The 17,500-nt window shown below is 39.4% G+C and overlaps 1 protein-coding gene across 2 annotated transcripts in view; it reads right to left on the reverse strand.

Moving 5' to 3' along the window:
• Positions 1–3,680: 3,680 nt before the first annotated feature.
• LOC115212737 (serine/threonine/tyrosine-interacting-like protein 1) overlaps positions 3,681–17,500 on the reverse strand; it is a 47,560-nt gene continuing 33,740 nt past the window's right edge. For both annotated transcript variants that reach the window (XM_036504209.1, XM_029781386.2), the window contains 4 exons: positions 15,397–15,548; positions 10,097–10,182; positions 8,505–8,605; positions 3,681–3,876 (listed from right to left, as the gene is read on the reverse strand). In XM_036504209.1, the coding sequence (XP_036360102.1) occupies positions 3,742–3,876; positions 8,505–8,605; positions 10,097–10,182; positions 15,397–15,548 (474 nt within the window). In that variant the 3' untranslated portion in view covers positions 3,681–3,741. The remainder of the gene's footprint in view (positions 3,877–8,504; positions 8,606–10,096; positions 10,183–15,396; positions 15,549–17,500) is intronic.

The following is a 17,500-nucleotide window of genomic DNA, read 5'->3' on the forward strand; positions in this document are numbered from 1 at the left end:
GGATATGCAGTTCTCAAATAGTGCAGTCTGCCTAGTTTAGTAACAGGACATTAAATTTGACAATTGATAACATTAAAATATTTTGAGTCAATTTTTAACTCTTTCGATACCAACTCATCTGAAACCGCCTCTGGCTCTGTAGTACAAATGTCTTGTTTTCATAAGTTTTGAATTAAACTATTCAACCAAATCTTAGTTACAATATATGTCCCTAACATTAGCTTAACCCTTTAGTGTTCGCATTATTCTGCCAAAATTAATGCTTTTTTATCCACTTTGTTTTGAACTAATCATGCATTATCTTGTAGCTATGAGATTTTGATGAGGTAACTGTTATTAAAATGATATTGTAGGGTTGGTGTGAGAGACCAGATCGGGCCAGTTTGAACATAAAACAGGCAGAATACTTTTGGCCGGATATGGCCGGTTTAAATGCTAATGGGTTAATGATAACTAAGTTATTTTCCTAAATTCTTTGTTATATTTAAAATCAATTGAAAGAAACACAGAGCATCTCAAAATAAATATGGTAACAAAAGGGTTAAAATATATAATAGACAAACAATTCTTAACCCTTTTGATACCAACCTGGCTGAACCCAGCTCTGGTTCTATAGTACAACTGTGTTGTTTTCATAAGTTTTGCATTAAAATCTTCCACCAAACCTTAGTCACAATTTATGTTCCTAACACTAGTTTAATGATAACTAAGTTATTTTACTAAATTCTTTGTTATGTTTAAAATCAATTGAAAGAAACACAGAGCATCTCAAAATAAATATGGTAACGAAAGGGTTAAGTTGTCGTCTTCATCATCATCATTACCATCATTTCATATCCACTTCCCATGCTGGCATGGTTTGGATGGGTCACCACAGTTTGAATCAGAACATATTTGGGGGATGCTGCTTGTCTAGACACGTCAGAGTTTCCTCTTTGGCTTGATTTCTACAGCTGGAGTCCCTTCCTAGCATCAACCACATTACAGGGTATCTTGGGTAAATTTTTCATGGCACCATCACTAGAGAGGCAACCATGTCCACAACACAACTAGAGGAACCGTTTGACCACATGTCTGTCCACTCACCAATGACCTTACAAAGTGAGAGACACAAAGAAAGCAGTGTGAATGAGAGTGATGAGTCATAAAGGAATGAGTAACGAGGGTACTCAGCTTTTTCACATTTACAATCAAGGTGAACAAAAGGATACAGTAATTACAGATACAATGTCATTCAGGAGATATCTAGTTTTCATTTTTTCCCTTTGTTAATACTCCCGTGTTCATACACACAAATCCAGTGAAGTGTGCTTGTTAACCCACACCACACTACCATGCAGCATCCCGCCCACTTCATGTGCCCATGTAGCAGGAATATTTAACTGGCACCTGTGCCGGTGGCATGTGTAAAAAGATTTGAGCGTGGCCATTGCCAGTACCGCCTGACTGGCCCCCATGCCAGTGGCACGTAAAAAGCACCCACTACACTCTTGGAGTGGTTGGCGTTAGGAAGGGCATCCAGCTGTAGAAACTCTGCCAGATCAAGATTGGAGCCTGGTGTAGCCCTCAGTCAAAATCGTCCAACCCATGCTAGCATGGAAAGTAGTCATTAAACGATGATATCAAACTTAGAAATCAAACCTGGATCACAATATCTGATGCAAAAAAGCAATTCAAGAATACAATCGCAATTCACTAAAATATTACCAAAGTCAACAAAACAGCTGACCATTCAAGACTTCATGTGGAACTGGAACTAACAACAATATTGCCTTTGGCACACTTTTTCTTACCAAAACTACCATTATATATTCACCATACTTTAACTACTATGGGCAGACGGTAGGCAGCAGACTGAATGCAGAGCATGGTGGTCAGAAGACAGTAGCAGAACAAGCAGCAGACCAGAGTGCTGTGACAACCCAAAAACAATGGACGGCACTGAGAGCAACACACAACAATCAACCAACAACAAGAAACCCAGAACAGTGACTACAATCGTACCTTGTCCAATAATAATCTTTGAACTATCTTGGCATTTATCATTGTAGCAATGACAAATTTTTTTGTTTATGATAAAAATAAATATTTTGTGACACACACATCATATAATTTTGTTATTCTGAGAGATAAACGTTTTACTTTTATTTTCCAGACCATTCTTACTCTGGCTACTATGCTACCTGAACAATCACTCTCACTGCTAATTAGCTCACCTAAGAAACAGAAGCTTGCAGTTGATAGAACCTATTTCCTGTGAGCTTTCAGTGCATATGAAGTCTTTCCTCTCCAATAATCTGCCTGATTCTATTGCATCCCTTGTATACTGGGTCCACCATATGGAACTCCTATATCCTCCTTTTCTACATATTAAGTATGACTATTTCTCAGATGGTAGCAGGGCCCTGTCTTCTCATCTACATGCCAATATTTTAGTCTTCCCTAAGTAAACTTTGAAGGTCTCTCAGTTCTAAATTTTGCTTTCACATCTGGAAATTCTTATCCAGAACCATCATAGATTTAGCTATAAGATCTAGGACATCAAAACATAGGAGTACCCACTGGCAGCTGGTCTGAAATTCCTCTGTAATAGCTTGGAGGATTATAATGAACAGAAGAGATCAGAGGATAGAACCCTGATGAACCCCTTCTTAAATACTAAATCCATAGCTGAACTTGTTCCTGGTACTCATTTTGCTAACAGCTCCTCTATGCATGGCTTGTATAGCTTTCACATCATATTCATCTAATCCTAGTCTCCTCAGTGAACACCAAATCACAATGTAGGGAACTTTGTGAAAGATCTTATCAAGGTCAACAAAGCCATGTTCATGGCTAAGTACTTTTGTATTTTTCTAACAAGGAAGATAATATCTATAGTACTTTTCCCAGGAACAAGGCTGAACTACATCTTATCTAGAAAAAATATATAACCTCCTTCCTTGGCAGAGGTAATAATTCTCATTCTAATCAACTGACTTATAACCTTTCTGTAACTTTCATGGCTTGGTTCAGCAATTTGGTACTTCAGACTATCATCTCTTCGGCCATGTACTTTTTGGTCATCCTCTCTTTCTTTTCCCCTATGGTGGTATCTATTTGAAAGCAGTTTTAGAACAGTGTTGTTCCAGCAGCCGGACTATGTGAATCTGCTAGTTTTAATCTTTCTTTTCTGTGATGGTTTCACTAAATGGTCTTCTGTTAGCTCTCTTTAGAATGTCCAACTTCGCCTAACATTTATATTATTTTAATCCCATACTTTACACTTCAGATAACACCTTCACTTACCCTTCTAACTCTTCCTACTTCAAACCTCACCAAACTCTTCACTCATCAGTTTCTTTCTCATCAACGCTTCCCATCTTCCCTGCATTCCCTTTCCTTCCATATACTTCAACCTTCAGTTTCCTACACCAGTTTCTTTATTATTTGCTCTTTAAGGCAGCAAACTAGCAGAACCATTACCAAGAAAATACTTAGCAGCAGCATTACTTCCAGCGCTTTACCTTCTGAGTTCAAACCCTGCTAATACCAGCTTTAGATCCTTAATTAGTTTAAGGCTGCAAATTAGAAGAGTCATTAGAATGTCTACCCTAGAAGGTATTGCTCCAGTATGGCCACGGTGCAATAATAGAAACCAGTGAACGAATAAAAGAGTTAAAGAATTTGTTCCTTCAGCAAAATGTCAGAGTACAAATTCTGTTTGTTTATTGAGTAAGAAAATTCAGTGTTTGTCTGGCTTTAGAAATAAGGGTCTTCTATATTTGTTTTCACTGTTCCATTGGAAAGGTAACCTTCCCATGCGGACAACTGGTGGATAAAATTTCGGTTTGGTCGGATAAAATGGCAGCGTTTCTGAATAAAATCATATGCTTCCTGAAATAAAGATTTAAAGAAAGATTTCTAGAATTATATTCAATGTCAATAAACAGTTCTTAAATAAGGTGATATAGCCTATATATAATCCTTCAACCAATTAGAAATAACAGCAAACCCTCCCTCAAACCACACTCTACTATTTTAAATATTTGGTTGGTGCATAGTTATTGCGGCTTTTTTTCAACAAAAACAATAACAACATTTAACAAAAACATCTTTAAATGATTATTCTGGAGCATATTCACCATCCACTTCAATTTCTGCTTGGCGTTTTGTTTAAAATTTTTGTTGAATAAAATTTTTTGGAAAAAAGTCACAATAATTATGTACCAACCTAATACAAAGAGAATGTAGACTCTCTTGTTGCTTCTATGAATGAAGGTTCAACAAAACACAGTTGAAATATCTTCTTTTCACCCTTTCTGTGTGATGCATCAAAGCTGAAGACTCCCAGTAGCATCATCTACAAGGGTGATCCAAAAAGTAATGCCATTTTGTTTAGGACAGGGATAATTACCAACACAGGAACATGTATCATACATCAAAATGAAGCTGGTCCTCTGTGGATCACATCCCTACATCTCAACATAGTCACCGTTTCTCTCAATAGCAATGTTCTACCTTCGAATGAGAGCATGTATCCCTGTCCTGTAAAATTCTGTTGACTGTTCTTTCAGCCACTTCTTCACCACAGTTTTCACTTGTTCATCACTGAAATAATGTTTGCCTCTCAAACCCTCTTTCATGGGGCCGAAGAGATGATAGTCCAGTGATGAGGAAGAGAAAACTGTAGTGAAGAAGTGGTTCAAAGAACAGTCAACAGAATTTTACAGGGCAGGGGTACATGCTCTCATTCAGGGGTGGAATATTGCTATTGAGAGAAGCAGTGACTATGTTGAGAAACAGGGATGTGATCCACAGAGGACCAGCTTCATTTTGATGTATGATACATGTTCCTGTGTTGGTAATTATACCTGTCCTAAACAAAATGGCATTTCTTTTTGACTCACCCTCATAACTATTCCCATTTCCTATTTCCATATTGCCACTAGACTTATGGATAAAGTGTGATGGAATTGGCACTGGTATCTTGGTTTGCTGAACAACTCTTGTATGATGAGTATTATCAGAGTGGGCATGATTTGTGTGGTAGTTCTCAACCAGGGTCCATATGGCACTTGGAGGGAAGGGGAGGGGCCATACAAGATTTTGTTGTTAAAATTTATTCTCTTTTACTCTCTTATTTGTCTTACTTTTTTCAGTCATTTGACTGTGGCCATGCTGGATCACCGCCTTTAGTCGAACGAATCGACCTGAGGACTTATTCTTTGTAAGCTTAGTATTTATTCTATCAGTCTCTTGTGCCAAACTGCTAAGTTATGGGGATATAAGCACATCAACATCAGTTGTCATGCAATGATGGAGGGGGGGACACACAAACACACACACACAAATATATACATATATACAATGAACTTCTTTCAGTCTCCATCTACCAAATCCACTCACAAGGCTTTGGTTAGCCTGAGGCTATAGCAGAAGACATTTGCCCAAGGTGCCACGCAGTGGAACTGAACCCAGGTCCATGTAGTTGGGAAGCAAACTTCTTACCACACAGCCACGTCTGCACCTTATAGGCAAGAAATTAGTTATGCTTCTATAATACACAAAATATTTTAATTTTTGTAGACACAGGCATGGCTGCGCAGTAAGAAACTTGCTTCCCAACTACATGGTTCCAGGTTCAGTCCCAGTGCATGGTACCTTGAGCAAGTATCTTCTACTATATACCTTCATAGCCTCGGGCCGACCAAAGCCTTGTGAGTGGATTTGGTAGACAGAAACCGAAAGAAGCCTGTCATATATATATATTATATATATATATATATATATATATATATAGGTGGAGGCGTGGCTGTGCAGTAAGAAACTTGCTTCCAACCACATGGTTCCAGGTTCAGTCCCACTGCGTGGCACCTTGGGCAAGTGTCTTCTACTATAGCCTTGGGCCAACCAAAGCCTTGTGAGTGGATTCAGTAGACAGAAACTGAAAGAAGCCCAGCCTCCTAGCTTGCCAGTTCCCAGTCAAACCATCCAACCCAAGCCAGCATGGAAAACAGACGTTAAACGATGATGATGATGATGATGATGATATGTATGTATGTGTTTGTGTGTCTGTGTTTGTCCTCCACCATGGCTTGACAACCGATGTTGGTGTGTTTACATCCCCGTAACTTAGCAGCTCGGCACAAGAGGCCAATAGAATAAGTACTAGGCTTACAAAACATAAGTCCTAAGGTCAATCTGTTCAATTAAAGACAGTGCTCCAGCATGGACGCAATCAAATGACTGAAACAAGTAAAACAAAATTCCCCATAACATTTTATTATAGAAATACAGTAAGATGTCTTTTTTATAAACATTCCATGTCTACTGAGATTCCATCCGTGTAGAATAGGAACCAAAGGGTTCCACAGGTAAAAATGATTGAGAACCATTGGTCTCATGCAACAAGTGTCACAAGCGCAATTCTGATAATACATTGGATAATATTGGATAAGTAGAGTGGCGCAGGAGTGGGTGTGTGGTAAGTAGCTCGCTTACCAACCACATGGTTCCGGGTTCAGTCCCACTGCGTGGCACCTTGGGCAAGTGTCTTCTACTATAGCCTCGAGCCGACCAAAGCCTTGTGAGTGGATTTGGTAGATGGAAACTGAAAGAAGCCCGTCGTATATATGTATATATATATATATATATATGCGTGTGTGTGTTTGTGTGTCTGTGTTTGCCCCCCCACCCTAGCATTGCTTGACAACCGATGCTGGTGTGTTTATGTCCCCGTTACTTAGCGGTTCGGCAAAAGAGACCGATAGAATAAGTACTGGGCTTACAAAAAGAATAAGTCCCGGGGTCGAGTTGCTCAATTAAAGGCGGTGCTCCAGCATGGCCGCAGTCAAATGACTGAAACAAGTAAAAGAGTAGAGAGAGTAATCCAATGATAAACCAAGAACACTCAGAGAGCACAAACATGCCCTTCCTAATGCCAACCACTTTAAAAAGTGTGTATGTGTGTGTGTGTGTGCCAAGATGCCACACAATAGGTCTGAACCCAGAACCTCATGGTTGGGAAGCAGGCTTCTTACCACACGGCCACACCTACACCTATAGAAAAGTAAAAGAACACAAAATGAAAGAGGATATGAAATGAAGTGAGAAAGTGAAAGACAGAAACTTTGACCGTAAAAATACAAAAAATCCAATGTGTTTTGGTACAAAGACTGCTTCTGTTGCTATTAATTATCTAAACGTCTATTTATGTTCGTATAAAGGGGAAGTAATTTCCTGAGGTTTATTGTGTTAACATCGTAAAATAACAAAATTATGATAAGATAAAAGTTTGCTTGGAGTCCTAATTCGGCTAAATTAGTTGGATAGAAAGACAAGGACTGAAGAAATGAAGACAGAGAGACAGAGAAAGAGATAGAATTAAGAGAGATAATAAGAGGAAGAGAGAAAGAGATGAGAAAATGTGGTGGTATTAAAAGTGAAAGTATCTTATTGTTTACTTGTCTATATACGTTACATCTATATATAGACAATCTTCTGTTGATATTTGGACTTGTAATTAGCTAATCACAACAAAGAAACCACAGTTAACTGTCTTTTACATCAGCAGCAGCAGTCTCGTTCAATGTCCATCTCTCATGCTGCCAAGGAAGCTGAATATTAAATGTCAACAGGATCCAACGAAGTCAGAGGGCTGTATTGAGCTTCAGTCCCTGTTCTGGCACGATTTCTGTGGCTGGATGCTCTTCATAATCTGAACCACTTTGCTGGGTGTACCGGGTGCTTTTTCTGATTGCCAAGTAACTTGCAAGACAAACAGTGGGAGTGGTGGGGAGAAATCCCTTCGACTGAATGGGTTTGTAGTGGGAGTGGGGTGAGGCCAGCTGTTGAAAGGTTACAGCATGACAGAGGGAGATGGACAGGCGTCTCACTACAGAGGAGTTCTATAGCTACTTGGAATTATATAAGAGTGGGAGGGAATAACTGAAAATAAGATAATAATGGAGATAACAAGATGTCAGAGCATACTTTCAAGGTACAAGAAGGTGAGTGTAAGAGAGAGTATGGACAGGATTGGGAAGGGTGGATGGACAGATTCATTAGTTTGAGAGGAGAGTATCAGGTGGTCAGAATAGGATAGAAGTGAATGTAGTGAATGATCTGCAAAGGTGAAAAAGCAGAAGAGCATAAATTTGACATATAGTTTATATTTTGTGTTCAACAGCTGTTTCATTAAGATAAACACCATTAAATATATAATTACATGATTCTGATGCATAATTAATGATGACATTAATTAATGATGATGATCAGCAGGATTATGATGCTGCTGATGATGATGAGTTTGGCAGAAGGAACATAATTGTTGCTCTTTGCGGGTCTTCTAAGACTAGTGAGATTGGTTCAATAAGAAAATAAGGGCCAGAAAGACATTCCTGAAGGTTGATTTTGCGGGGAGGAAGATAGCTGTAGAGGTTATTACAGAGCCTGGAGATGGTGAGTTACAGAACTGTCTTATTGCTATTCACCATATGTCTTTGTGAACATTTTGTACTTACCGCAAGGGACATCTGTGTACTGTACATGATGTATGCCACCAAAATCGTTGTGCTGCGACTAATTCCCAAAACAGAAAAAGCAAGGGTGATTTCATTTGCATCTGTAAAGAAACAAAAAAAAAATTAATTAAATTCTTAGAAAGAAGAATTAAACACAACGTTGATTTAAACACTTGCAGCTTAATTCCCATTTAATTTATCTAAACTATGCCATAAACAATCATTTTTCAGTTCAATTGAATAAATCTCCCTCGGCACTGATGGTAATGAAATGGTTACAAAGAAACCTTTCTAAAGAAATTATTAGATAAGAAATTATGGCAGGAAATATGTTTTTGTCATATGACAGCATGTGTGCATGCATGGGTGATCATTACTATAATCATCATTATCATTTTAATCATCCCCCTTTCTATGCTTTCATGGTTCAGCTGGAATATGCTGAGACAGATTCTCCTCCTCTCACCATCTCTCACTGTTTTCAAGTAAGGTATTTTTCCTTTTGGCTGGACATGTTTCCATGGAAGATTAGAAATGAACAATGCCACTCGTTTTAGAAAGAGACTCAAACACATACATTTTTGCTACATTGGTTTACATTTTGGCACCAATTTCTACATGTAGTAAATCTTGGCCAGTCAGAATGTATTTTAGCTGTTTAGGTTGTTCTGTAATGTATAGCCTATAGTATTACAGTTAACAGGCATATAGTGGTTGAACAAAGGCCAAATTGAATGATGGCTAGTATTTTCCCAGTTGTGTGTGTGTGTGTGTGTGTGTGTGTGTGTGTGTGTGTGTGTGTTTGTGTGTGTGTGTGTACCTTCCAATGGCCCAGTGGTTAGGGCAGCGGACTCGCGGTCATAGGATCGCGGTTTTGATTCCCAGACCGGGCGTTGTGAGTGTTTATTGAGCGAAAACACCTAAAGCTCCACGAGGCTCCGGCAGGGTATGTTGGTGATCCCTGCTGTACTCTTTCACCACAACTTTCTCTCACTCTTTCTTCCTGTTTCTGTTGTACCTGTATTTCAAAGGGCCGGCCTTGTCACTCTCTGTGTCACGCTGAATATCTCCGAGAACTACGTTAAGGGTACACGTGTCTGTGGAGTGCTCAGCCACTTACACGTTAATTTGACGAGCAGGCTGTTCCGTTGATTCGGATCAACCGGGACCCTCATCGTCGTAACCGACGGAGTGCTTCCACACACCTTCCACTGAAGCATATTAGCAGAAGTTTCTTACCCCACCCACCACCACTCTGAAAGTAGTCCTGTTGAATAAAAATATTCTGTGTGATTTCTGTTTCACCCAAGTTGCACCGACAATCCTTTCTTACTCTTAGGGTCAGAAATGCAGTAAACCCTCAATAATCAGATTCTTGTAATCATTGATGGAATTGTTCATTAAATGTGATGTAAAATAAATAAATAAATAAATAAATAGATAGGATAAATGAGAGATGGTGGAGGGGTAACATCTAATTTCAGTCACATTTCAACCATTTTAGATTTGAGAAAGTCAAAGCAGAAATAGATGCAAAAGAAAGAAATCAATAATCAATCAATCAATCAATCAATCAATAAGCTGTCACTAACCTATGAACTCACAACACTCTTGAAAATATTTATACAAGTTTGTTGTGTCATTGTCACTTTGTGGAACATGGTATACGTTTTGGATTCTGGAAACAGAAAGAGATCCCAGGGTTTAGCAGGGAAGAAGAATAAAAAAAATATTTGCAAATGGTTAACAATTATTGTGGAGAGGGGCCATTTGAAGTGGTAAAATAGTAAACACTGTGCCTTATATATGTGCATGTCTCACGGAGTGGTTGGCGCTCACGGAGTGGTTGGCTTCTCACGGAGTGGTTGGCATTAGGAAGGGCATCCAGCCGTAGAAACACTGCCAGATCAGACTGGGCCTGATGCAGCCTTCTGGCTTCACAGACCCCAGTTGAACTGTCCAACTCATGCTAGCATGGAAAGCGGACGCTAAATGATGATGATGATGATGTATGTACACACAGGAATAGCTCTGTGGCCAAGAAGTTTGCTTTCCAACCACTTGGAAAAATCAGATCATTGAAACTGCCGTAGAAAACAAAAGATCTCTTTGGGATTATTGATGAAAACTTTGATTTCAGTTTCAAGTTTAAAATCAAAAGATCTCTTGTTATTTTTGAAATAATACAAAAACATAAAATTATGACTGCTCTTTTGAAATTCTTTAGCTTTTTAGCATTCAGATTGTGATGCTTATTGACTCAAATTGTCTTGAATTAATCATGCATTATCTCATAGCTTTGAGATCTCCATGGTGCAGTTGTATCTTTTTAGAATGACACTATAGGATAGGTGTGAGAGGTCACATCTGGCTGGTTTGAACATAAAACAAGTAGAATCTCCCTAAGAACTATATTAAGGGTATGCATGTCTATGGAGTACTCAGCCACTTGCACTTTCATTTCACGAGCAGACTGTTCCGTTGATCAGATCAACTGGAACCCTCATCATCATATGTGATGGAGTGCCAATGCCAGTTTAAAAGATCACTTGCATCTAAGTAAAACTTAGGGTCCTTGACCTGCTTTCAATGCTTCGTAAGTGAAGGGTTGCATGATATAATGTATGTTTCTAAGATACTAATAGGTAGCATGAAGCTCTGATAAACAAAAACAAGTTCAAACATGCATAGATAATCTCAACAAATGTCAATTCATAACAGCCATCAATAATAGCCCATTGACATCAGTCGTTTCAGAAGATACAGAATAAACTGGAAAAAACAGCAAAACTTTCCACAGGACCCATTGAAAGAAAATGCAATCAATTTCTTCTGGCTTGAACCAATTCAAATTTACACTTTGTTGTAGATACGGGAAGAAAATCAAATCATATCCTCCTCCTCCTACTCGTTGTCATTGTCGTCCTCCTCCTCCTCCTCATCATCATCATCATTTAACATCCTTATTCCCTACCGGCATGGGTTGGACAGTTTGATAAGATCTGATGGCCCCGAGGAGTGCATCATACTCTAGTGCCTGTTGCAACATGGTCTCTATGGCTGGATGCCCTTCCTAATCCCAGTTGTTCTAAAACATGTATTGGGTGGCGTAGGAGTGACTGTGTGGTAAGTAGCTTGCTTACCAACCACTTGGTTCCGGGTTCAGTCCCACTGTGTGGCACCTTGGGCAAGTGTCTTCTACTATAGCCTCAGGCCAACCAAAGTCTTGTGAGTGGATTGTATATATGTATATATGTGTATGTGTGTGTATATGTTTGTGTGTCTGTGTTTGTCCCCCCAACATCGCTTGACAACCAATGCTGGTGTGTTTACATCTCCGTAACGTAGCGGTTCGGCAAAAAGGTCCAATAGAATAAGTACTAGGCTTACAAAGAATAAGTCATGGGATCGATTTGCTTGACTAAAGGTGGTGCTCCAGCATGGCTGCAGTCAAATGACTGAAACAAATAAAAGAGAAAAAAAAGAAAAAAAGTGTATTTTTCATACTACCAGCACTAGTGAGGTCACCATACAGTTTGCAAGACTTTTAACTCTGGTGGGGGTTGCTTTATGCTAAATGACAGGCAAGAAAGGGAGCACCAGAGCAGAACAGGTTTTCTGCAGTGGGGGAGTTACATGGCTACTCACATTTTTAGGTAGAGAATGGAAGGACCCTTAAGGTATGAGGTGACTATAAGTGATTGGGGACAGAAGAACCAGGAGTGTGGGTCAGTAAAGCCAGAGTGTATGGGGAGTGAGAGACGGGGGAATGGTTGAGGAGGAATACAATGAATGAAAGAAAAAGTGCTGAGGGATGGTAAATAGTGGGGGTCAAAGAAGAGGAGATTGGGTAGAGTTGAGGAATGGATGTAGTGAATGGTGGCTAAATGGTGGATAGTGACCAATGATGCATGGGGAGGTGAAGAGCAGCAGAGGGAAAGGATAAGAGAGAGAGAGAGAGGGGGGGGGACATGTGGCTGGACAGGCTGCAACAAGGGAAAAAGAGGGCAGCTGATGCAGTGAATGGAGGGAGTGAAAGATGTATGATGGTAGAGAAGGAGAGACAACTTGCTAGCTCAGGGGGTGGGGTAAGCATCACCATCATCATCATCATCGTTTAACATCCGCTTTCCATGCTAGCATGGGTTGGACGGTTCAACTGGGGTCTGGGAAGCCCGAAGGCTACACCAGGCCAGTCAGATCTGGCAGTGTTTCTACAGCTTGATGCCCTTCCTAACGCCAACCACTCCGTGAGTGTAGTGGGTGCTTTTTATGTGCCACCAACACAGGTGCCAGACAAGGCTGGCGAACGGCCACGCTCGGATGGTGTTTTCTTTTTTTATTTTTTATTATTCTAATGAGCATAAAAGACTCATTATGAACAAAAGTCAATTACAGCCTCCCTCTACATATTGAATAAAATAAAATAAAAATTTAAAAAAGGAAAATGAAAACTATTTAAAATATAAATATTTAAAAAAAATTTATTTAAAGGTGCCGTTTATCACAAACGATATTCATCTCCCTCATATGCAGAGAGAGAAATTGCTATTGCTCCACAAACTGAATGAATGATGTCAACACATATAACAACATCAACAATGGCTGATTGATGATGCTTTAAACCTTTTGTTACTAAATTTTTATTGAAATTACACAGCTTTTGTCTCAGTTTTGATGATAAGGAAGAATTTAGTAAAATAACTTTGTTGCTATTAAGCTGGTCTTTAGAACAAATTACAATAAAATTTTGATGGGAAAGTTTATTTAGATCGCAATAAAACAGGAAGTTTGTGTAGTAGAATTGAACAGGTGGTGGTGGTCTCAAGTGGGTTGGTATGAAAAGTTTTAAACAGTCCTTTCGCTAATGTCTAACAACACTCAAGAGAAGTGAACCAGATAGAAATATCAGTGAAATATCATTCAAATTACATTCCCATTGTGTTCAGAATGGAAAATACACTTTGGATAACACCAATCAAGTTACATTCACTAATATCCTTTCTGCTGGAGGCACAAGGTCTCAAATTTGTGGGAAGGGGGCAAGTGGATTACATCACCCCCAGTGTTTCATTGGTACTTAATTTATCGACCCCAAAAGGATGAAAGACAAAGTCGACCTCAGTGGGACTTGAACCCAGAACGTAAAGACAGGTGAAGTACCACTAAGCATTTCATCCAGCATACTAACAATTCTACCAGCTTGCTGCCTTACACTCACTAATATCATCATCACTGTTTTAACGTCCACTTTTCCATGCTTGTATGGGTCAGACAGAGTTTATTGAGGCAAGCAAAGTAATATTTCCTCGTAGCCAGACATGATTTTCACAGAAAACTGGGAATGCCACTGCTTGATGACAATGCCACTCGTTTACAACCAACATGTGATGTTGAGACAAGAAGACACAAACATACATTCACACAGCCATATATACATGTGTGTGTGTGTGTGTTTTCAGTTTCTTATTTCTTTATTGCCCACAAGGGGCTGAACACAGAAAGGACAAACAAGGACAGACAAACGGATTAAGTCAATTATATCGACCCCAGTGCGTAACTGGTACTTAATTTATCGACCCCGAAATGATGAAATGCAAAGTCGACCTCGGCGGAATTTGAACTCAGAACGTAACAGCAGATGAAATACCTATTTCTTTACTACCCACAAGGGGCTAAACACAGAAGGGACAAACAAGGGCAGACAAATGGGTTAAGTCAATTATATCGACCCCAGTGTGTAACTGGTACTTATTTAATCGACTCTGAAAGGATGAAAGGCAAAGTCGACCTCGGCGGAATTTGAACTCAGAACATAACGGCAGATGAAATACCGTTAAGCATTTCGCCCGGAGTGCTAACGTTTCTGCCAACTTGCCGCCTTGTTTTCAGTTTCTGTCTATCAGATCCACTCACAAGGATTTGACTAGCCTAGGGCTTCAGCAGAAGACAGCTGCCAAAGTTTTATGTAGTGGAACTGAACCTGAAATCTGTGGTTGGGAAGTTAACTTCTTAACCACACGACCATGGAACCTTTGGAAAGTATTGGGAGCAGCCAAGCTTTAACACCCTTCGATCATTGGTCTCCTTGACCAAGGCTTGACCTAGGGCTAAACAGCAGACAATGACAATGATGTGTCAGAAAATGTTCTACCAGAAATGGAATTGTTTGAAACACCATCAAGACATGGGGGTCTGTGGTGTGAGGTCATCTTTGGTGTCAGAGAGCAACCAGCTCGGTCATGACAGAGGAGGGTGGGGTGGTGGTGGTGGTGGTGGTGGTGGTGGTGGTGGTGGTGGTGGTAGTGGAGGAGGAGGAGGAGGAGGGGGTGGAGGAGTGTCCAAATATAAGGATCTCATCCATTTTCAACCAATCTCAAATTCCATCCTCATTATATAAATCAGGGTGGAGGGGCACCTTTTTTTTGTTTTTTTTGTTGCTTTACCCGCCCCATCTTGTTTATTGACTAAAAGTTTCAAGAAATGAAACTAAATATGAATCACCAACATCCTCATTAACCCCGCCTCCCCTCTCCCACTGCAATCCTGGGACCTAGTAGCCAGTTCATACTGGGCAAGAAGAAGGTTTAACCCTTTGGTATTTAAACTGGCCATATCCGGCCAAAATATTTAATCTGTTTTATGTTCAAACTGACCAGATCCAGGCTCTCACACCTACCCTACAATGTTATTCTACATTAAGTAATTACACCATCAAGCTCTTGAAGATATGAGATAATGCATGATTAATTCAAATCAATGGGAATCAATTAGCAATATGTTTGATAGAATAATCTGAACACTAAAGGGTTAATGGCTAAAAAAAAAAACAAAAAAAAACTGAAAAATAATGGAAATAAAGAAGCTGACAAATATTTGATAATTTACTTACTGCGGCATTGGTAGGACATCTTCTGTACAGTTGAGGAAGGCTGTGAGTTTCAAATCTTTGATGACATAAAGTCGGCTGGCCAAAGAGCTCTTACATAAATACAGCTTTTTAGGAATGATTTCATAAGGATAAAGTTGCAGAGTATCGAGTTCCTGAAAAATTATGGTATCTCTCTATATATAAACGGCAGTTTGTCTGTCTGTGTGTCTGTGTGTCTGTGTGACATGGGGTCGGGAATCTAAGCTTTTTATATGCAACACATTTTCTGTCTAGGGGACACAAACTCGACCTTTTTATCGCCCAAAGGGACAGCTAGGAACATCGTATACACAGAAGTATTCGAGTGAAGAGAAGACATTGCAAACTACACATGCGCCTTCGTTCCCTAGAGGGAAAGGACTAGATTGGGATTAGTCGTTGCCTACTAGGGGCTCTTACATACCCGGGCAATGCTGCTAGTTTTCTATAAAATCATCATCATCATCATCATCATCATTTAACGTCTGCTTGCCATGCTGGCATGGATTGGACAGTTTAAGAGGAATCAGCCAGGCAGAAGCCTGCACCAGACTCCAATCTGATCTGACAAAGTTTCTACAGTTGGATGTCCTTCATAATGCTAACCACTCCAAGAGTCTAGTGGGTGCTTTTTACATGCCATTGGCACAGGAGCCTGGCAGTAACATTGGCATCAATCACGCTCAAATGGTGCTTTTTTTGTGCCACTGGCACAGGTGTCAGTCAGGCAGCACTGGCATCGCTCATGTCTGAATGGTGCGTTTTATGTGCCACCAGCACGGGTACCAGTCAATCAGAACTGGCATCAGCACAACGACAATTTCACTTCATATTTGTGGCCGATGCCAGTGCCGCCTGACTGGCACCCATGCCATTGGCACGTGAAAAGCACCATTCAAGCACACTCGATGCAGATTTAAAAACAAAACTGCTAATCTTTATACAACTCCACAAAGACCCATGAAATCTTGTTTTTATAGAAGTAAATTAACAAGAAGTATCATAGAACACTGATCTATCACAGAGAAATTCTTTCCTTAGCAAGATTTGAAGTCAGAATATAAGCTAATACAAACAATTATCAATCTCTGGGTACTATGGCAGATTAAGCAGGGAATTATATTTTTAATTATACTTTTTATTTATATTCTAATAATGTCTTGATCTTCCAGTGATTGTCCATTTCATGTTGTAATTCTTATAATTACTAGATGTAGTTGAATAATTTTGTCAAGTTTCCCTTTTCAGTATCTTTGTTTAAAGTTTCCTTTGGTCATGCAAATGTAACATTTGTAAATTATATTAAGGTTTAGGTTGGTTTGATAGATGTAAAGCTTCTGCATTATTAGATATAGTGAGTAGGATTTTAGGGTATTTCTATATCTTCAGTTGACTTGTTTTTCCTCTTTTTCTTTTGTAGTGAGGAGTATACAATATAATAACCTTCACATTAATGGTGTGACTGTAATTTAATTTAACAGTATATCAATCAAGTAATTTCCCATATTTATGGTTAGCAGAGAAATGCTTGTAAATTGAGGCTAAAAATGGTTTTGGCAATATTAGATGTAACATTTAATGAAAAAACAGTGTGGAGCATAAAATGCTTCATCACCTCTTCTTAATTTGGGATGGTGGTAATTGCAATGTAGATAATTTCACCATTGAATCCACTGCCTTTGAAGGCATTACTGTAGTAAGAAATACATCATCAGAGATTTCCTTTTTATAAGGACAAATAAGAACATTTCAGCTGATCCATTATTTACATTATTTACATTTGATGGATATTTGTCCTCCTCTTGTTTGTTGTTAACATGTTTCGGCTGATACACCCTCCAGCCTTCATCAGGTATCTTGGGGAAATTTCAAACCTTGGTTCTCACTCCTAAGGTATTTTTCGATGTTATTATATTATTAATATCCAGGTCATTGCCCGGAATCGAACTCGGAATCTTGGGGTTAGTAGCCCATTCTCTTAACCACTATGCCATATGTCGTGACATAGTGGTTAAGAGCATGGGCTACTAACCCCAAGATTCCCAGTTCAATTCAAACAGTGAAGAAATTTCAGGTTTGGAAGCAA

This window comes from Octopus sinensis, linkage group LG6 (assembly GCF_006345805.1).
Source record: "Octopus sinensis linkage group LG6, ASM634580v1, whole genome shotgun sequence".
In the NCBI taxonomy this organism is placed as follows: domain Eukaryota; kingdom Metazoa; phylum Mollusca; class Cephalopoda; order Octopoda; family Octopodidae; genus Octopus; species Octopus sinensis.